Raw genomic sequence first — 21196 nt, forward strand, 5'->3', positions numbered from 1 at the left:
AGGGAGGAGCCGGGCGGGCTGAGGGCGCCGGGCCGGGCTGAGGGAGGAGCCGGGCGGGTCGGCGGAGGCAGGAACGGGAGCGGGAGCGGGGCCGGTGCGAGGCGGCGGCGGTGGCGGCGGCCGCGGCACCATGTCGGCGGCGGCCAGGACGGCGCTGTGCCTGCTGCGCAGCGACCTGCGCTGCCACGACAACGAGGTAGGGGCCCGGCCGCGGCGGGCCAAGGGGCGGCCGCGGCCCCCAGCCCAGCCCGGCTGCCGGCGCCGCCCCGGCGCCTTATGCAACCGGGAGGCAGCAACCATCCCCCTGCCCCGCCGCCCTCCGTCTTTCCTTTCTCCAGCAATACCCCGGCCTCGGCCCCGCTCCCAGGTGGGCTGCGGAGAAGCTCTGCCGCCGGCCCTGCCCTGCCCTCCCTCCCGGGGGGAAAAAAAAAGTGCCCCCCAAATAGTGTCACGGCCCTCTCTGTGTTTCCAGGTGCTGCACTGGGCTCAGAGCAACGCCGACTACGTCGTCCCCCTCTACTGCTTTGATCCCCGGCACTACCTGGGCACCCACTGCTACCGCTTCCCCAAGACGGGGCCGCGGCGGCTCCGGTTCCTGCTGGAAAGCGTGAGAGATCTGAGGGAAACCCTGAAGAAAAAAGGAAGGTAGTCGAGAAAGTGGCCCACGAATAACGTGTCCGGTTTTATTTGCCGTGTGTTTTTCAACACGCGTCTACGCTCGAGGTCAATCCCGTCAGATACTCCGGGCTCTGACGGTGGCCCGTCCGTCCCAGAGAGCAACGGCCCTTGTGTCGGACGCACGCCGTCGCACGCTGGTCTCTCGCTGGCCGGGTCTTCAGGTGATCTGTGGCATCCACAGGGGAGCAGAGGGCCGCTTGCCGCTCACGGGTTTGCTTTCTTGACTCAGACGCCACAGATGGGTTTCCGCGTTGAGTTTTTTGCCCAGAGTCCTGCAAAACGGCGACATGGACTGCAGTTTTTCAAGTCCTCGGCAGCTACGCTAACCTGTGTGGCGTCCTTCCTTCCGTATCCCTAGCAGGGTTTCCCTAGGAGTTGATGTGATGCGGAGGCAGGCCAGCATGGACCCTGGCGTATGAGACTAGAGAGTTAAGTTTGTTCATCTGTCCCACTAAACGTATACCCTTTGATAGGCTACACTGCAGGAAGGAGATCTTCAGGGATTCCCCTTTCGTTATGCCCTGGAAGACTTCAGGAGCCGCAACTGGGTAGACCAAGGCCTGAAAGTCTACATGTTAAGGAATCCCATTACCAGATAACATTTGGCTTTGCTTAGCAGAAGATGCATCAGCCAGCCTGTCTTCAGGCAGGGCAGCACAACAGTGGTAGTAGAAACAAGAGAAATGGCTCTGGATGTGCAGTGCAGTGTGGGTTGTGTAGATGGCGAGTGCTATGGGAGACTGGGTGAAGCAACTGAGCAGTGCGTATCTACACCTTCACCCTCCGGTGAACAGAATTGGAGCTGCTTTAATGCTCCAATTAATTAGTGGCATGGTTAATGATAAAGCCACTGATAAGAGATTGGTCTTCCCAGTGAGAGAGACGTGTGGTGCTGAAGAGCCACGCTAAGACCTATGCTCCACCTTCATGGCCGTGAAGTGTAATCTCATTGCAGTGATAGTAACAGCAGAAAGAAATCTCCTCCACTGTGGTGCTCCTTATAGGCAGTTTGATCTCTGCTTTCCTATGGGAAGTAAGGGGAACAGCTGCCCACACAGCACCCCTCGGTCCTGCCCTCCTCAGACCCACCCTGTCTTTGAAGAAACCTTTCAGTCATGGTTTAAATTGTCCTGACATTTTATTAACCTCTCCTGCAACTCCTTCAGGACAGATCTCTGTTGGATTGCACCATAGTTTGTGTGGCAGAGAAGGGGATAGAGTCTGGTGTCAGGCTCCTCACAGGACTCCATGCAACCAGCTCTGACCAGCTTTCTCACTGTGGCCTCTCTTTTAGTCTGGGCCCTTGAGTATACAGCTGGGCAGTCTCTGGGGTTGTAAAGGGCAGACAAGTTGTGACTCTGTTGCTAATCATGAAGAAAGAATCCCCCTGAATACTCCCACATGGAAGCGGAGGGGGATCTGCCCACAAGGCACCACTACCTGTTCACGGGATTGAGACAGTAATGAGCTCTTGAATCTCAGCCTCAGTATGTGAGGCTGAACAGATCTAACTTTAACTCTTAGGTAGCAGCCCAGCTTTGCTGCCCAATCACCCATTGTAAGGCTCCTGGAGGGTTTGAAATGTACTCAGTGCAAAGTGCCCCAGTGGCTTAGAAACTCTGTTCAGTGCATCCTAAAAAACGCGAGCTAGATGCAAAAAAATGAACGAATTGGACAAAGGTAAGGAATAAGTAATAGAAGCAGTCAGATCCTGTCTGTCTGCTTCCACATGCTGTCTGTGCTCTGTAGGGAACCTAGTACATGGGTGTCTGGGCCAGGGCTTCTGTACAAGGGGCTTCTGTACAAATAAATAACAATAGTATCAAACCTAATTCAGGCCAATCTTTTGTGTCTGCAGTACGCTAGTGGTGAGGAAAGGGAAGCCGGAAGATGTGGTCCATGATCTAATTACTCAGCTGGGCTCTGTGAGTGCTGTGGCTTTCCATGAAGAGGTAAAGGAAAGTTTTGAGTGACGTTGCTTAAAGATAGAATTTGTGAGGTTTCTTCCACAACCAATTGGCGATGCTCGTTTTGTACGTTCAGAGCCTTCCTTGAGCGTGGCATTGTTAACTGTAGGGGAACTGGCCAGTTCCTGGGAGGGGGGAGTGTAGATGTCAGTTCTTGCTGGATGGCAGCAGCGTTTGTGATCCCAACGATGGAGAATTTGGGACAGAAGGGTAAGAAAACTTAATTTGACAGCTTCCCCCATGAAATTTCTACCTAAGAGATGTCTCTTACAGAGAATCAGAGGCCTCCCAAGGCAGTGGTGGCCCTTTAAACTGTAACTCAGCCTCTGTTCACTTGATTTGGCAGAAAGAGAGTACCCAGCAATTGTTTGCATGCAACTTCCTCTGAGTTGGTGAAGCTAAATGTGGAGATGAGGGAGGAGGGGAGGACCAGAGTCTGTGTGCGTGAGGGAGCTGAGGTCGTGTAGCCATGGTCTCGCTGCATGTTGTTCTTTCTAGGCTACAAAGGAGGAGTTGGATGTCGAGAAAGGGCTGTGCCAGGTGTGTAGTCAGCATGGAGTGAAGATCCAGACGTTCTGGGGATCCACTCTGTATCACCGGGATGACCTTCCCTTCAGGCCTGTTGCCAGGTGGGATGCTCCGTGATGTCCTTCACTCCTCTTCTGTTTCATTTATTGCTTACTCCACTGAACCACTCAGGACGGATCTAGCTATCCAGTTCTGCTGGGAGAGGACCCATTTGTCCATCTACATTTATGGAGCAGTGCTGTCATATACAGCAAGGGGAAGGGGCATGTTCATCCCTCTCTACCAGTAGCATTTACTCAACAGTATGTGTCAAGATGAGCGACTTGACTGATCATCGATTGAGGGGCTGATTTCTCTTTCTCCTTCCCCCACCACAGTTTGGATACTCAGTCTGCAGTGCCCAGAGACCCTGTGGCATTGGACTGGATAGCTCCATCACCCCATCTGGCTAAATGCAGGTGCTTATGAGAGTAGACCTTTGCATGTGGGCTCTTCACCTTGGCTCCCGCAACAATCATTAGAGATCTAGTTGGTGGAGCTGAGTGATTCGTGTTATCCTATAGAAGTTCTATAAAATAGGGCAGAGGAATCAGGCCATAAAAATGTCTATTTCTCTCCATTGAAGCCTGAGGTTGCATACTTGTATATTGAGGTCAACCCTGTGGGCAATCTAAAGTTAGGTGAGATAAACCTTGCCCTCGTGGATTGTCCCATCAGGACACTCCATAAATCCCCCTTATTGAAAAGACACCATTTTGATCAGAAGCAGACAAAACCTGGGTGAAGGGCTGAATTTCTGATTGCTGCTATTCCCAAGGGAATCTACCTCTTTTGTGTCAGCTGATGTACAAACATGTACACCGCCCTCAGGAGAGCGCAGTCTGAAATGCTCATCCTCCGTCAGCAGAAGCTAACTGGTGCTGTGTGGAGGGGCCAGGGTAGCCATCCCCAGCATTGTAATCTGTGCAGATTGCCGGATGTCTACACCCAATTTCGAAAAGCCGTGGAAACCGAGGCGAAGGTACGACCAACGCTACACATGGCAGATCAGCTAAAGCCTCTGCCTCCAGGGATGGAAGAAGGATGTATCCCTACGATGGAGGATTTGGGACAGAAGGGTAAGAAAACTTAATTTGACAGCTGCCCCCATGAAATTTCTACTTAGAGATGTCTCTTACTGAGAATCAGAGGCCTCCCAGGGCAGTGGTGGCCCTTTAAACTGTAACTCAGCCTCTGTTCACTTGTTCATCAAATCAGACGAATGACAGGCTGAAGGTAAACTCCTTTCATGGAGAAGCTGGGGTGGCAAGCCCTGTAGCTGAGTGGAAAATATCCTTTTAATCAGCATTTTTGAATGTGTTTGATGTGGCCCTTCTTGTTTCCAGGGATCACTGAGCACAATCATTTATTTCCCCCAAGCAGATAGCCCTAATGATGAACTCCCCTAGTTTTTATGCTCCCTGCCTCTGAGCTGCTTCTCGGGACTAATTTTTCTTGATAACAAGCTGATGGTTATTTTTTATGGCAGATTTCATAACTGATCCACGAACAGCCTTCCCCTGCAGTGGAGGAGAGACCCAGGCTTTAATAAGGCTACAGTATTATTTCTGGGACACGGTAACTCTTTACATTTCCTTGTCTGCATCCTTGGCTGTGCAAGTGGGTGAGGCTGCAATTTCATTTCCTACTAATATTTCCTTAGCTCCTGTATAGCACTTTACGAAGGAGAGAATTAGCATTATATCAGTTTTTCAGAGAGAGAAACTGAGTCAAAAAGAAGTCACCCAGGCCCTGGGATTGTAATCTAAGTTACTGGGAACCTAATTTAGTGGTTGACAGTCTTAAGACTTTTTTTTCCACCAGCTTTTGGGAATCGATACCATCTTTTGGCTCCTTTACCTTGATTTGCCCTTTCTACTCTCCCTCCCCAGGTCAGCAGCAGTTTAGTTCCTCCTCTTTGGAGGAGTGAGAAGTGGCCTGAAGGGCTGCAATTGTGACTGAGGTGAGGAACAACTGACCCAAGCTGCTCCCCCGGTGCCTCCATTACCATGCCTTCAGGGAGCGTATATAGTTCCTAATCCTGGCCAAGCATTAATACAGTCAGTGCTGGAAAACCTGTTCCCTTTTTGTGAGGCAAATGTTATCAGCACCTGATGATCTAGAAAGCCCGTTAGCAGTTGTAACCCGTGCAGTCAAGGGGATCAGGGAGAGATCAGGCTTCCCTTTAATGTCCTTTGCATTGGCAGTGGAATGTCCAGAAAATGGAAAATCTGCACCAGTCTGTGAGCGGGGGTGGCCCAGACATAACAGTGGTCAGGATTCCTGCAGATGAATGTTGGGTGCTGCAGGACACTGTGGTGGACCTAGCCGCCAGTCCCAACCCGGCTGCATGTGGTGCCTCTGAGTGGATTATTGATCCAGAGTGAGATCTGTGCAGGCAGGGAGCAGCATGCATGGCGCCAGTTGCATGGCGCTTGTAGAAAGCAATGTGCCACAGGCTGAAGAGGAAAGCATGGCTTCTGACACACATCCCGGAGCTAAAGGGAAAACTGGTGGCCTGATTAATTCCAGTGTGTTGGAGGCAATAGTTCGGCAGCCCTGTAATCCTTGCAGGCGGCCATGAGAGGGAGCCGGTGTCTGCCAAATTGCTCTGGCTCCGCTGAGAGCATGAGAGAAAGTGTGTTCTCCACGTTGCATGTTTGCTATTAACATCTTTTGTTCTTGTTGCTTGCACAGAACCTGGTTGCCTCTTACAAGGAGACAAGGAACGGACTCATAGGAATGGATTATTCAACCAAATTTGCACCATGGTAAAAATCTTTTGTTGTGAGACTTTAGGTTCCCTCTCTCCCCCGCTCCCAGATTAATGTTACCTCTCGGCTGGACACTCATATGGTATAGATAGGGGTCTAGGTCTCATCCCCTTGTCCTGAGCTTTTTGTTTAGGGTGGAGCAATCTCAGAGCTGCTCTTTATTGTGCTCCCAGCCAGCAGTTCCCTGGGAACGGTCTTCCAACTAGGAATTTCTAAAGTGTAGCAGTGCCACAGCCAAGCACCCCGTGCGCTGTGAGTGGGCATGTGGACAGGGCACTGCAGAGACATGCAACTTGTCTTTGACTTTGCGCTGCTTTGTGTATCAAGAGTGGTTCAGAGCAGGCAGGGAAGAAGAGCAGCTTCACAAGCAGCATGTTGACTGGGCTGCAGCAGAACTAAATCCAGTCCTGATTTGCCGAATGTTTTGGGGCAAGTCACCTTGCCTCACTGCTATTCTGTTTTTCTGTGGCAACGAAGGGTCACTTCTGATTGTTGCTATTGCAAAAGGAGCTCTCGCTTGTGTAAGTATCGTGACTTCTGATTACGGGTTTTAGTCTCCAGTGCTGGAAGGGACAGGGTTAATTCCAGGCTGAACCTGCTGCAGGAGAACTCAGTTTAGCCTAATGCTGAGAACATCTGGAGCATTTCCCTGACAGAATTGCAGTGTGAAACAATTTTTTCTGGGGCTGTTTACTGGTCAGGGCTTCTTATTTTCAAGCAGCCTGTGTTTCAATGGCTGCAGTGGATGGCTCCCCCTGGTGGCACTGTGGGGTCCCAGGACCACTGGCACTACAGGAAGTTCTTTTTCTGTGGTAGCTTCCACTCCTGCTTTTGTGAGCTGGTGATTTATTTACCCGGAGCCAACAGTCCTGATGTGTCTGCCCCAAAGTGTTCTTCTGTCAGAGAATCAAAATCAGACCTTTTCAGGTTGCAACCAGTCATTCACATCTCATACTGGCCATTTCTAAATGTTAGAGCTGGTCAACAATTAAGGAAAAGCTTTTCAGACCCTTCCTTCCTGTTTTCCATAATTCATCAGAACGTTCAGAATGTTTCTGTGAGCTTTAGTGAGAAGTGGCTTTAAAATACATTGCTAGGAAAATCAAAGTAAACGTTGTTTCTTGGATCTCCCTTTGCAAAAGGTTAGAATGTACAAGCTCTCGCCCGTCTTGCATAGCAGTGATCTGGAACGAGTGGAAGGAGCCCCGTGGGTTGAAATGCTAGGGTTGGGTTCAGTTCCCTGCTTTTCCTAGCCTGTCTGAGATTTTCAGCAAGTCCTTGGCCTTCTGTGAGTTATGGTTGCTCAGATGAGACGCTCAGATACTGCAGCAATAGGAGCTGTAGACATGATAAACAGGTTTGTAGCAGAAGGAAGGCTGTTCAACAGCTAAAGCAGACAAGGGAGAAGTTGATGTTTGGGATCCGTTTCTGGGTTTGTCATTGATACACCAAGTCCCTGGCTGATAGGAGAAAGTCTTTTAGGCGAAAGTTGTCAAACTTCTGTAAAATGATCTGTCTTGGTAGCTTGGTGTCTACCATAATAGTCATCTAAAACAGGAAGGAAAGATTGTAATTTTTATTTTCACTTGGAGTTGCAAAAATGTCATATGACTTGACAAAAGTTGTTCGGGAAGTCAGTGGAGAACAGCAGACTGAGCTAAGGTTTTCAGACCGCAACTCTAAGCACAAAACTGCCCCTCCACTCCCTCTCTGCAGGTGTCCAGCTGTCAGTCCCTTCTTGCATTTCAGCCATCTTCCTTCTGCTTTCAGGCTGGCATTAGGCTGTATTTCACCTCGATACATATATGAGCAGATCCGGAAGTATGAAAAAGACAGAACGGCCAATCAGAGCACATATTGGTATGACCCTGCATGATATCTGTGGCTTGTTTTCTCTGAAAAGCAAACTGGCTTCTCATGCACAGGATAGAGTGATTTGTTAATTTTCTCCTTAATTAATGTTTGGTTTTCCTGTGCCTGCTGCCTTGTTCCTCTGCGTTGCGTTGCCCTTCTGTTTCAGTATGGATTTATTAATCTGCCTTTGGCATCCAGAGGCTTTAGGTACTTTATAAGTCAAGATTATTAGTGCTAGTTGTCATTATTATTGCTGGGAAATCGTAGTTCATAATTTTTAAAAATGATCTCTGTAAATCAGCACCATCCCTCTCTGAATTGTTATAAGGAGCTAGATTAGAAGGGGGAAAAATGACTTGAAAATAAAAGTTAAAAGATTTCTCATCACGATGATATGAGCAGAGTTTCACCCAATATTTAGCATCTCAATGACTGTGCAACTTGTGCAAATCGCACAGTGTCAGAAGCACCGCAGGACCTCTGGCCACAGTCCTGCAAACAGCCCTGCACTTATTCAGCTGCCTGGCCATGATCACAGCTCCATAGCAAGGGGAAGAGCAGACTTAGAAGTGGGCTTAATGCATCCAGCCTTCCCGTGCACTTCCTTACCCCACTGCTGGCTGCTCACCAGCCTGTGGGTTGTGCTGAAGGAGCCTGCACTGCTGAGGGAGGGACAGTTGAGGTCAGTGTATCTGTCTCGGGGCTGGCCTGTAGCTTGCTCGTATGCTCCTGATCCACACAGACACAGCGAATTAAAGCGTGGACCTAGCTAAAGCACTGAGCTAAGAATCAGCTCTTGTAGCAGTTAGGGGAAGAGAGGTTGGGGCAGCCTGTTAGTGCAGGCTACGGAGATGGCAGTGAATTGGGTGTTGAGGATATGCTCAGATGCACACTTATCTGGCAGTGTGGCTGAAACCCCCAAGAGATCACTTGTACTTCAGCACGGAGCTATTATGGAGAAGCAGGTTCACATTAGAGCCTGGACTAATACTAGACCTCCATGGAAAAAAACAGAACAGAAAGTCTGTGCAAATTGTAAAACTGTGTTTTCATATTGCTTTGTAACATTTGCATCATGTTAAACAGCACAAAGGCTGGGGAAGAACAGGCAGAACATTGGCAACGGTTGTGGCCAAAATACTCAGTTTCATTGAAATCCAAATAACAGACAAAATATTGACCTGTTTGTGTGTGTACTTTCTTTTTCTTCAAAGAGAATTAAAAGAGGAAAGATTTCAAGAAATGAACATACTATTTTTTTTCCATCTAACATCCAGCTAGCCTGTCTGCAGCCTGGGCTCCATGGTGATCTGAGCATTTTAAAGTGATAAATGATTATTAAAAAGAACCTGTTAAGACCGCAGGCACTCCTGTCAACGTACAGACAACACAGTGAAGCCCAGGTCTTTGGTGGCTGCTCACGAGGGGCTGATTGAATCTCTGTCTCAGGACTGTGGTTTTCAGCATTTGGGACAGTTTGTTTTATAGTCAGGATTTCCAGAGCTGAAACATGAGCTGAGCAGCATATTCCCAATATCCCAAATTGCTGAAGCAGCTCTCAGAGGCTGAGATGCCATGACTTTTATAAAAATTCTTGTTTATATAAATTGTTTTTATATATCTGCCTATTTTCTGCAGGCCTAGCACCTGATCTCATGAGGAAGGCCGCTGTAAGCCCAGTTCCGAAAAGTGCCTTTAAGTCCCTTTATTGCTTAAATCCCTGCAGAGCTCTTAGGAGTGTGCTGACATGCTTGCCCATGCGGAAATACAAAGCTGAATCAGGCCCCCATCCTGCTCTTTGCAGAATTATATGCCAGGAGGGATGAATCAGAAACCGTTTTCCTGAAATTCTGCTCTTGCACTAGAGCTAAGAAAGGCCTCCCAAGTGATCCACATAAAGTGTGCTTTTCACCACAATCGTCTAAGTGCAAGCTAGATTAATAGGTTTGGGGCAAGAATCGGTAGCAGGGCAAGGTAGGCGAAGCTGCTCATTGTAAATAAACCTCACGGTGCTGTTAACGAAGGGCGCTATAGAGACAAAATCCTAATTCAGTAATTTTCTGGTCCACAGTGAAGATAGATAAAGACTTGGCTCTGTGTTTTAGGGTCCTATTTGAACTGCTGTGGCGGGATTACTTCCGATTTGTGGCCCTGAAGTATGGCAGAAGGATTTTCTCACTGAGAGGTGTGTATGGATCACTCTGTTTGCAGGGGAAAGGGGCAATCATACAACAGGGAAAGGAAGAGAAGAGTCTGTGAGCATTGCGTTGTACAAACGCTCTTCTTCTAGCACTTGCATCACTACCTTAGGATGTTACCAGGGTTGGAGCAAGAGGGGAGTTTGCATTATGTTATCAAGTCCCCTTATGGTGAGTTTATTTGAATACTCACCAGTGTTGCCATTTTAATGATACTGGGCACTACCCAGTGGCAACAGCTGTTGTCCTTCATTTAGTGAACTTCTGATTAGCAGAGAAGTGCCTGAACACCGTGATGCTGGGTGATGTGTAGACACTGAGAGCGTTTCGCCCCCAAAACTGATTAGACAAAGGGAATGTTTTTAACACGTCAGTGGGAAATGGCAGCACGATAAGAATAAAGACGCTGTTTGCGGAGACACTCTGGAGCCTTTGGAGAGACTCAGGCTTCGGGACTTGCCAAAATTCACCAAAAAGTTTGGGCAGAGCACGAACTGACCCAGCAGTGTGAATCCCAAGACACTGGCTGTCTTTTCTGCTTTGTGCTACTTAGGAATCAGAGTGGGATTCAGCACGAGACCCAGTCACCTAAATGCTGGTATCTACAACCGAAATGGGAGTCTGAACTCCCAATAGAGCAATGGTTATCCAGCCCGTATATAGTCAGGAAGCCTTACAGCCGTGTTGAGTTAGCTGCTCTCCATGTGATTTAGCTGCTCACACCTAAGCATTTAGCATTCTTCCTGGCAGCCAGCTGTTGCTCCAGAGGGATACAAGTCTCTCTCAGGGCCTGTGTCACATCTGTCAGGCCCATGTGACTGTCTTAGATGCCATAGGGCATCTCACGGGGCCCTGGATGCCTAGAGTCAGCCTAAACTTAGGCCCTTAGAGCCAAACCTGAGTCATCCCTGCTCTTTCCCTGCAGCTGTACAGAGAGGTGTAATTTCCAGATAAGACTTAGAGCCCGCAGCACGTGAAGACGTATTTTGGAAAAGCAGTAGCCTTATCCTTCATATCCTGGCTAGAATACAGGATGGAAAATCTTAAACTGAGTACATTTCTTCTGCAGTTTCAGTGGGATGTAAAAGATAGCTGATACCCTGCTTGCGTAAAGCTTCTGATGAAGAAGGCCAGTAGGGGCTGCATTTCAGCATGGATGACATAGCTCCTGTAGACTAAATGCACTGCGTGTGGCACATGGTGACCCTCCAGAAGAATGGTACACCGCTGCTGAGGAACACACACAAATGTGCAGGCGCATCTGCCCATGCCTGTCCTGCAGAGTGAGCCACTAGGACCATTTTGAATGGTTTGTAATATGGGGCTTTTGATGGCGTCTATCAGCTATCTTTCAGAGCAGTTACAAAGGTGACTCCATTTCACAAAAAAGAACGCTTGATGCCTGTGAAAGTGGGCCTCTTACTCAAGGCCACCAGTGATCAAGAGTTGGCCATCAGGAACTGAGGCTGCCGTTGGGCCCCTGCAAACACAAAATCTTTCCCTCACCCACCCCTACTCAACTGCAAGAGCAAGGTGTTACCAGGAACTTCTGGCAGGTAATTCTGGGCTCAGCAGTTGATACAGATAGGAACTTCATATCAATATTGTCTTGGAGTAAAATTGAACAAGAAAACACTAGCTTGGGCCAGGGTGCATCTCCAACTTGTGAGGTCTGAGTCATTTTGGAGTTAACCCTCCCCTCCCCCCCCCCCAATAAATCAAATAGTCAAAGTCCAGCAGAGTTTTAGCATCTTCGGTGTGCAGGCACCCCTTTGCCATGCTTGGAAGGAGGAGCAGATCTCTAAATCCTTGTAGAAGGAATCTGGCTTTTTTTTAATGTCACTGAGACGGCTAGCTGCATCCTAAAGTCTTGTGTCAACGAAGGTGCCTCTTTGTCGTCCTTGTTTTATTTGTAACTGCCTGTGTCAGCACTTGTCTTCATTGGCAGTTCATTTCTTTCTTCAACAGGGCTTCAAGATAAAGAGGTCCCCTGGAAGAAGGACCTTCAGCTCTTTGACTGTTGGAAAGGTCAGTGGAGATTACAGGTTCGGTCAGGTATGCTCTCGGTTTGCTTGTGTCTGTATGCCAACACATACCCGAGTGCTAACTCAGAGTTACACAGGGGGAATTGCCAGCGTGAACAGGCACTGTCATTTAAACTGTTCTCACCAAACAAGAATCCAGACCCTCAGTTCAATGTGAGTGCAGGATGCTTAGCTTTCCTTCTGGGACTGGGCACCACATAGGAGCAAGCCCATAGTTATCACAAATGGCCAAGCTCTGGCTTCTACACACATTATGAGAGGCACTGCGGTTAGATTTTCCTGCTCAAGTGGAAGCGTTTATGGCCCGTTGGTCCCTTCTGCCTAGTCACACAGGGGCCAGCTTGCGCTTTTTATCACTACTAGGTTGCCATGCCTGCTAAGTTTTGTTCTTCCAAAGGGTTCTGGTTGGAAGGTTAAACAGTCTCTAGAATAAAGCCCATCTTCCATTATGCCCCACAGGTCTTTAATATTCTTGCTTTTATTTAGCTTTTATAACTTTGTTTTCACAAGAATAGCAAAGATAATACCTCAAAACTAGGAGGGACTAACAGATTAATGTATCAGGATCTGAAATACACAGCTATATATCCTTCTTCGCTTTAATGTCATATGTATCCATTTGCACACAGGTACAATAAATCTTTTTCTCAACTATAGAAAAAGTTTGCTGCTCCTCATTTACTAACCCTTGGGGATTTGTCCGTTACTTCCCTCTCTATTATTAGTCACCTCTCAAGACTCGTCCTGTTCTCAGTCCATCTCCCTGTTGTTTGTATATTTATTTTGCTCAAATTCCCTGCAATCCACCTGAATCATTGTTTTCCATTCTGATGATTTTTCTATGCCTTGTTCTTGCCAAAAATTCTCCTTGTTTAATTTCCGATTTAATTTCCTATTTAATATCCAGTGGATCTTAATGGCTCTATCCCAGCTAAACCCTACTGAAATCTCCCCAGGAAAATGCTTTTTTCCCTCCTGCTGCCGGTTGGCACTGTCTTTCCTGCTTGGATGGCTGCAAATGCGCAACCACAGGTTGGTTACGAGTGCCTGCCCGATAATGTCATCGCGTCCCAGCACTGTGTCTTTTGTCTCTGCAGAAGGCAAAACAGGGGTTCCTTTTGTCGATGCCAACATGCGAGAGCTGGCCGCAACGGGCTTCATGTCTAACAGAGGGCGGCAGAACGTTGCCAGCTTTCTCACCAAGGACCTGGGTCTCGACTGGAGAATGGGGGCAGAATGGTTTGAATACCTGCTGGTAAGAGCGAACCCATTGTGCGTCCGGAGTCGTTTGTGCTCTCTAGCCTGGGCGACAGACAGAAGGGCAGCTCTGCCTGATAAGGATACAGAAGGTGGTCAGTACTTTTCAGGATGATATAAGTGCATGTATATAGTACTTGCATTTTATGTACCTCCCAAAGCTAATGTAAGAAAAGCGAGTTTTGCTGCTGTGAAGTTGCCATCAGCCAAGATGTAGATGTAGCTAGGAAGTTTGCAATGATGTTTTTGTTCTTCCCATGTAGGCTTTTAGAGCCACTTGAGAAAACTATAAAGCACTTGAGAAAACTATAAAGCATAAAATATCTTAACAATGCTCTGATTTGCTCACCCCAGAGGCTGGGCAGGAGGATAGCCCAGAAATAGAACATAAAAATGAGTACATTTTGGCCATGAAGCCCATGTTGGCACAGCATCTTTCCATTGATCGCTCTGGATAGGGAAGTCTTCTAGCCAAGAACAGGCAAGTATGGACAATGGCTGGATCAGCTTCCAGAGGTCTCCACCCTGGTTGGAGGCATCCTTCTTCACCCTGGTGAGTCACAGGCCTTCTTGCCAACTGGAGCACCAGCTCGACTTGTTTCTCTTATGCCAATCAGCAGGCATGCAAGCTCAGTTAGATAGCAGGGCTGCTCCACCCCTGGCCTCCACAGCTCCTTCCCAGGAGGGTCTGAACAGGCTCACAGTCCCCAGTTCAGAAGCCTGGGCAGGACTGTGTATGTTTGCTTGGTTGCCATTATCTTCTCTTTCTTTTAGTATTACCAAGCTGTGTTGTGAAAACTGATGCTGAGGAGCTGAAGTTCTTCACCAGAATGGTACAGATGTAATAAGACCAAATATTAGTGTCAGCCTCACATTGACTTTCTGGTCTGTGAGGTACAAGAGGCTGTTGATAATCAGGAGATTTTCCACTCACTGGTATGGCTGGAGATACAAAGCCCAGTCACCTTGCCAGTGCCTGCAATTAAAAGATCCCTTTCATTAATGTAACAGTTTTGAGCTTCCTTGGAACAGCGCTCCGACACGGCTTTGGCTGCAGAGATCCACAGTAAGACCTGGCTGCTCCTCCCATTGCTGTGACTCACACTAGTGCAGTGAGCAGTGGTGGGTTTGCACAGTTGCACAGTGTGGTCAGGACTCCTCCAGGATCCTCCAGAAAGTGGTATTGGTAGCTCCACACAGTGATGCTTTTCCAGATAAGACTTAGAGCCCGCAGCACGTGAAGACGTATTTTGGAAAAGCAGTAGCCTTATCCTTCATATCCTGGCTAGAATACAGGATGGAAAATCTTAAACTGAGTACATTTCTTCTGCAGTTTCAGTGGGATGTAAAAGATAGCTGATACCCTGCTTGCGTAAAGCTTCTGATGAAGAAGGCCAGTAGGGGCTGCATTTCAGCATGGATGACATAGCTCCTGTAGACTAAATGCACTGCGTGTGGCACATGGTGACCCTCCAGAAGAATGGTACACCGCTGCTGAGGAACACACACAAATGTGCAGGCGCATCTGCCCATGCCTGTCCTGCAGAGTGAGCCACTAGGACCATTTTGAATGGTTTGTAATATGGGGCTTTTGATGGCGTCTATCAGCTATCTTTCAGAGCAGTTACAAAGGTGACTCCATTTCACAAAAAAGAACGCTTGATGCCTGTGAAAGTGGGCCTCTTACTCAAGGCCACCAGTGATCAAGAGTTGGCCATCAGGAACTGAGGCTATGCTCTCACCAGCAGGCAGCCTCGCCTCCCTCAGATGGGAGCTTTGCTCACCGCACAGTCAGACCCAGCGGGGCATAGGAGATTCAAGGTCCTCCTCCCCAAGTGAGAAAGACCTGGATGGTCTCACACAGAAAAGATGCTCAGTGAGTTACTGTTATTCATACAGGCATGAACGTTAGCAGCCTTGCTGGAAGCCTGATTTGGCTCTCTTTGCATTAGACCTTTCAGAAAGCATCTCACTGCCTCTCTGCAGGTGGGCCTGGCACTGGCTGGTCCTTGTGTCCTTCCATCCCTTCCTTTCAGCTTTGTCACACTGATTGCTAAAGAGCTCTGGTTCTTTAACCCAGTGGCTCACCCAGAGTGACACGCAGGGGGCATCAGTTTGACAAGGAGATACAGCTATAGAACAGTACAGGCTAGCACAGAACTGAAACTGGGGTCATGTAGCTCCAAGCAGGGAAAATGATGCATTTTCTATCTCTGACACTTTCACCGAAGGCTCACAGAGTGTTTGCATATGCCTGCAAAGGAGAGGATGTTTGTCATCCACACAAGACAGGCAGCGAGACGAAGACAAGCTCTCCAAAACCTGTCAAAGCCAGGGGAAAGGCTGGATCCCTCTGGCATCCAAAACAGAGAATATGTCTAGCTCTGATTTCATTCATAGGGTCAGTCCCCAAAGAAAGAGAGAGAAACAAACAGAAGAGAATTGCAGGAAGGGGCAAGGCTAGGGGGGAAATGAGCCTGCCTCTTCCAGTCCCCCTTGGGTTTGCCCTCACCTCCCACATACACTGTTTCCTGCATGTTAATCGCGCAGTCGGGCCTCCGATGGCATCTCTCTTCCCTTCCTTATCTTACTAGCTGGAGGAAGTGCTGCTGAGAAAGGGAAGCCTGCACACAGCGAGCACAACTAGCTGTCGATCAGCCTGTGCCCAGCTCTTGGCTGGCTTTGCGAAGAAAAGGGAAGGGAACTTGGCACAGTCTGTTCCTCTGCGCCTTCTACTATGTGGGTGCGCTGATCTCCCCGCTCTGAGGAGCGGCTGTGATTTTGGAAGTATCGCTCTGTGGCCTGGGCGTCGCTGTGGCTGCAGTGAGGGGAGCAGAGAACAGCCCTGAACCTGTCTTGCAAGACTCTGCAGACTCTTTGTGCCAGGCTTTTGCAATGTGGACATCTCTCCTGGGAGTGCACAGAAATCCCACACCCGATGTGCTATCACTGCCGCACCCCTCCTGAGCTAGGTTTAAATTGCTCTACGACTGTAAAGCTTTTGATGTTGGATTTAAGCCACTGAGCCCAGCTGAAAACCACTGAGTGGACGGTGTTCTTCTCTCCCTGTTACAGAAACCTTGTTCCATTTTACACAAGCATCTCTGAGACTCTTTTATCTGTTTAGATGTTAGAGAACTCTAGTGTTTCCCATAGTAAAGCACCTCTCGCTGCCAAATCCCTGTGAGTTGAAGCTAGTGGCCTGATGAAAGTCGAGTATAGCAGGAAAATGGCTGCTGTGTTGGTACTGTTTGCATCTTCATACCCTCTGTATGGTCACTCTGTATAATCTGAGTTAGACTTTTCTCCAATCTGTCTAATAGGATCTGCAGAGATGATTTTGCTAGCCCGTGGTATCTGGGTAACAGGCCAGGAAGAATTTTTCTATAGAAATGTACTGGCCTACTGATTCTTGAATATGAGCACTCAAAAGCTAGGGATAGTGGTCAAATATCTTAAAGTCCGCCAGATGACTCTGCCAGCAGAAAGAGAAGGATTAAAAAAAAAGAAAAGAAAATTGAGAAAGACAGGGACTTTGGTTGGACTTTACCTATCCCATTGACTTAAGGACCATGAAGAGAAGTAGTCTGGGAAGCTCTCCCAGCTGTGCAAAACGGTCATGCAGCCTGGTCCTCTTCAGAGGCAGATGGTTCTATGTGGGAGTGCTTTGACACTCTCACATGGAGAGTGCAGACAGATTAATTCCCATACAAGCACTTCTCCCTTTGAGAGAAGAGGTGGACGGGGAGAGGAGGGTCACCAAGGGCAAGCTCATCTCTTCATACTATTTTCTTCCTGTGTGCTCAAGGTGGACTACGACGTTTGTAGCAATTACGGGAACTGGTTATACAGCGCTGGTATCGGCAACGATCCAAGGGACAACAGGAAGTTTAACATGATCAAACAAGGCCTGGATTATGATGGCAATGTAAGTCCTTTTTGGCTGCCTTACAGTGAATAGCACAGCAAAGCACCACACGAGTGAAGCTTTCTGAAGGTTTCAACAGAGTGCTCATGTGAGAAATGTCTGGTGACGGCAGCAGTTTAGAACCCTAGGGAAGTGACTACATTAGACAGAACAGCTAAATCTCAGTTACAGGTCCCTGTTTTGTGTTAGAGTCTTACAGGGAGCATGCAAGGATCTCTTTACATTCGTATGTGATAGTCCCATGGAAGAGAGACCAATCTGCTGTGTGGATACTGTTTCAAGAAAAGTTCTTTGATCTCGCCAGTAGTCAGGCAGGTCTCACTGTTGTACAGGAAGATCTGACGTTTACAATCTGCTGCTGTCCCCAAAGAGGGTGGTGCTTTGTAATCCTTCCTTGCCATTGGGCTGTGTGGTTGGTGTTTCATCACCATTTCTTCTGGGTAACAGCCACATCCCATCAATATCTCATGCAACCATTTCCTCAAGTACAGAGCAGGTTCTTGAAGCACTCAGATGTGATGAACAGGAGAGAGCGAGCAGCTCACCTGGCACTGAGGGAGGGGCTGGAGATTAGATTAATGCCTATGACTTGTCTGACTCTGCAAGTGGTGCGAGCAGATAAATTGCGCTTTCCATGTGCTTAACTGCCGTTTATGTACTGGGTTGTGTACTGGAACCTGGTTACTGGGTTCTTAGCTTCGTGGCGAGCTGGCAGTGTTGCCTCCCTGCAGTGTAGCTGACAGAACATGGGAAGAAATCAAAGCTTGTCCTAGCTGGGGACACAGCAGTGGAGTTTATGGGAGACATTTAGGGTTGAGGGCGTTTCATCTTGTTCAAGTACACAGGTGTGCAGCTGAGCTAGTCATCCTGGTGTCCTTCACAGTCACTGGAAAGAAAAAACAACTTCTTGGGAGTGATTTCATTTCACCCTATCCTAAATAGCGCAGGTCGACCGTACCCAAAAAGCAGCTCTGTGTCTCTCCATTGCCTGCAAAGGGAGCTTGGGAGAGGAGCCCCAGCCTCAGTGTCTCTGTGTTTCGGCGGCACTAATTCTGGGTTGAGGAGTTTAACAGGAGGGGCTAAGGCTTGACAGAGGTAACTGAAGCTGTAGTGCATCCGCTTCTTCACTTAGAAATCAGGCTTCTTTCCTTCATGTTAAGGAAGACCCTTGCTGGGAAGCATGTACAGATCACTACTGAATGGATGCCATCGCTGTGGTTGTGTTTGCAGGGGGATTACGTCCGGCTGTGGGTGCCAGAACTACAGGGCATAAAGGGAGGAGATATCCATGCACCTTGGGTACTGAGCAGCACCTCTCTCTCTCAAGCGGGAATAACTCTAGGCGAGACCTACCCACTACCAGTTGTGACAGCCCCGGAGTGGAGCAGACATATCAGCCAGAAGCCTGTGAGTACTGGGAAGGTTTGGGGGCAGAAGAGGGGCAGGGGTGCAGGCAGTTGCTCTGTGTGAATTCGACTATGTTGTTCAGATATAAAGGGGAAAAAATGGTTTAATCAAAGTCACATTACCTCACAGAAGAGGGTGGTCCTGCTCTACACAAGGACTGTGCAGCCAGGGTTATTGAGGTGTGTCTGTGCTAGTAAACTAAATACACCTGAGGCACAGGTCCAAGTACTGACCTGCTGTCACCCAAACTGTTAAATTGTTAGTGTATTCCCTGGCACTGTTTTAGCCAGGGCTAACCAGCACCTTCCAGGACCATGTCAGGGCGGTTTGAGGGTACCACGTGCCAAGGAGTGTCAAAAAAGACAGGCTTGACAAAGCCACTCTATGCCATATGGGCAAAAGCTGTACCAGGCTAGTTGGCTTTACAGCTATAGAATGGACCCATTGTGCTTTATTTCTGTTTTGTGTATAGCTTTTATTACTCAGGTTTTTTCCTCCTGCATATACATGTTGCCAGATATACCAGCTGTGGTGACTGATGCAGATTTTAGCTGCTTCTTTATCCCATCGGCCCTGCAGACCTAGCAAAGCTTAGAGAGAGCATGTCTGCCACTGCATCCTTCCCTGCCCTCCAGACACCACCAACCCTGGCAGCCCCATGCCAAACCCCAAGGGGTCGGATATCTGTGAAGGCTTCCACTGGCCTAACTACCACCTTACGCGCACAGACAGACGGGAGCCCAGCATGATGCTCAGTTCCCACTCTCTGTGTACGGTGGGAAGTAAAAACAACTGACTTCTTAACATGCTTGTGTGCATCCAAACTGGAGTTACTAAGAGCACTGAATATGGGGACTGGAGGCCCTTGGACTTGGCTTTTGGGGTCCTGGTCCTTTATAACGAGAGCAGATTAAGAACTGCATCCTGTAAAGTGTCAAGCATGTCAGACTTGCATCTGTTAAGTGGATTGCTTTTCTTGGAGGAGATGGATAAGGAAGGAAAGTGCTCTGTAGGTCTGGGTAGGGGTCAGTGGTGGTGGAGGTGGAAGGGAAGAAGGAAGGGGAGAACCAACACTATTGTTTTTTTCAAGGGGTTTTCAGCATTTTGTCTTTCCTCATGCATACTCCCTGCTTCCTCCCAAGTAAGGCTACTTTGTGGAGACTCAGATGTAGTTGTCATACTATGTTCAGTGAAGAATGAAATGAGTTTCCATGTGGGGTTTTAATTCCAAGGCCCAGTTCCAAAGTTCTCAGGCCAGATTCCTTTGACATGAGTGGAAAGTTTTACTGAAGCAAGGATGTCCACTTCCAGCCACGCTGTTGAAGAGCCTGGATTGTCACTCTTTGTTTAAGGGGGAAGGAACCCCTTGGTGAGGCACTAGTTTAATGCAGTGATGAAACTTGAATCCAAAAAGCTCTTCAGTCCAGCAGGAATTTCATGCTTATCAGCTTTCCAGCTCACCTTGGGCTCTCTGTGGTTTTCATTGCCGCACTGTGTTTGTGAAATCCTAACGCTCTGGGGAGGGACTGTTGGCCCAAGGTTACTGAGGTCTGGAGAAGAACCTCCATCCCTGTCTGCCACCCTTAAATTAAGTATCAAATCCCTTTGAAATGACAGGCCCATGTCTTACTGGAAACCATACTTTCCTAAGTCCCAGACTAGAACTGCGTCTATAAGACCTCCCTTCCTTTTTGCTGCTCAGCGGGGTAGAAGCACCACTTGAACATTTTTCTGATTAATACTGTCTGTTGAGGCTGCTTGTGATCAGATTCGCCGTCATGGGCGATGAATTGGACCTCACCATTCATCTTTCATTTGCAGCAGGGAAGAGGCCACCATCCCAAGGGGAGGAAAGGTCCTGCACACACACCAACACAGCACAAGGACAGAGGGATAGATTTTTACTTTTCTCGCAAGAAAGATATATGAGGATGGCAGTCCATGTGCTTGCTGGAGAAGAGCTCAATGGCTGATGAAGACACCAAGATAATGGTTAATCTCCTCGAGCTACACCTATGCAAGGAGTCTGGCCACAATACATAGGAACCTGCCTCATAAATGTTTCCAGGAACATCAGCTGGGCGTAGATATTGGGAAGATCTGTGTTAGCACTGATCTTGATATGTTACCCAGTTTTCCCTTCAGCACTTAAATTGCTGCTGTGAGCTCTTAGACAGCTAGCGGGTTGCACTCCAGAAGTGGCTGAGGGTCTGGCGTCAGTGCTGAGGGTCTGATTCCCAAATATAGTATATCACTCTCAAGTCTGTAAAATGCTTTGGCTGAAAGGGGCTGTATAACTATTATTAACGAAAATGGCGTGGTCTTTCTGTTGTGAGGTGGTGAGGCTGCTCTTCCAGTGCCTTTTGCTTTGCGGTGCTGTTTACAGCTATTAAAACTAGGTTTCTACCTCTCGTAACAAACTGGGGAAGATGGTTTATTTGAAGAGTTTTCACGTGGAAATATTTGTACTGAATGTTCTTACGCTCAATTTTTTCATGTTGTAAAGCACTGAAGACACTGA

The 21196-nt window shown here is 48.1% G+C and overlaps 1 protein-coding gene across 4 annotated transcripts; it reads left to right on the forward strand.

Annotated features, from left to right (window-relative positions):
* The first annotated feature begins 45 nt into the window (after positions 1-45).
* On the forward strand, positions 46-20936 carry LOC104150767 (cryptochrome DASH-like). 4 transcript variants are annotated; one of them, XM_068934160.1, is made up of 14 exons: positions 46-196; positions 473-645; positions 2537-2630; positions 3144-3274; positions 4143-4291; positions 4702-4790; positions 5910-5983; positions 7757-7846; positions 9946-10025; positions 12007-12066; positions 13181-13338; positions 17149-17268; positions 18499-18675; positions 20497-20936. In XM_068934160.1, the coding sequence occupies exons 1-14, from the start codon at positions 131-133 to the stop codon at positions 20602-20604; spliced, it is 1569 nt and encodes a 522-aa protein (XP_068790261.1). In that variant the 5' UTR covers positions 46-130; the 3' UTR covers positions 20605-20936. The 4 variants fall into 4 exon arrangements, with proteins under 4 accessions (XP_068790261.1, XP_068790259.1, XP_068790260.1 ...); XM_068934158.1 differs by having other exon boundaries at positions 52-196; positions 12007-12093; XM_068934159.1 differs by having other exon boundaries at positions 52-196; positions 12007-12093; positions 20500-20936.
* Positions 20937-21196: the final 260 nt, after the last annotated feature.

Source organism: Struthio camelus, chromosome 2, assembly GCF_040807025.1.
Source record: "Struthio camelus isolate bStrCam1 chromosome 2, bStrCam1.hap1, whole genome shotgun sequence".
Classification (NCBI taxonomy): domain Eukaryota; kingdom Metazoa; phylum Chordata; class Aves; order Struthioniformes; family Struthionidae; genus Struthio; species Struthio camelus.

What these genes read in the sequence shown, in the direction of transcription:
- LOC104150767 (XM_068934158.1), top strand. Translation starts at nt 131, where the DNA reads ATGTCGGCGGCGGCCAGGACGGCGCTGTGCCTGCTGCGCAGCGACCTG. An exon ending in GCCTGGATTATGATGGCAAT is followed by an intron (nt 17,269 to 18,498) that starts GTAAGTCCTTTT and finishes TTGTGTTTGCAG; the next exon opens with GGGGATTACGTCCGGCTGTG. An exon ending in GACATATCAGCCAGAAGCCT is followed by an intron (nt 18,676 to 20,496) that starts GTGAGTACTGGG and finishes TTTCATTTGCAG; the next exon opens with CAGGGAAGAGGCCACCATCC.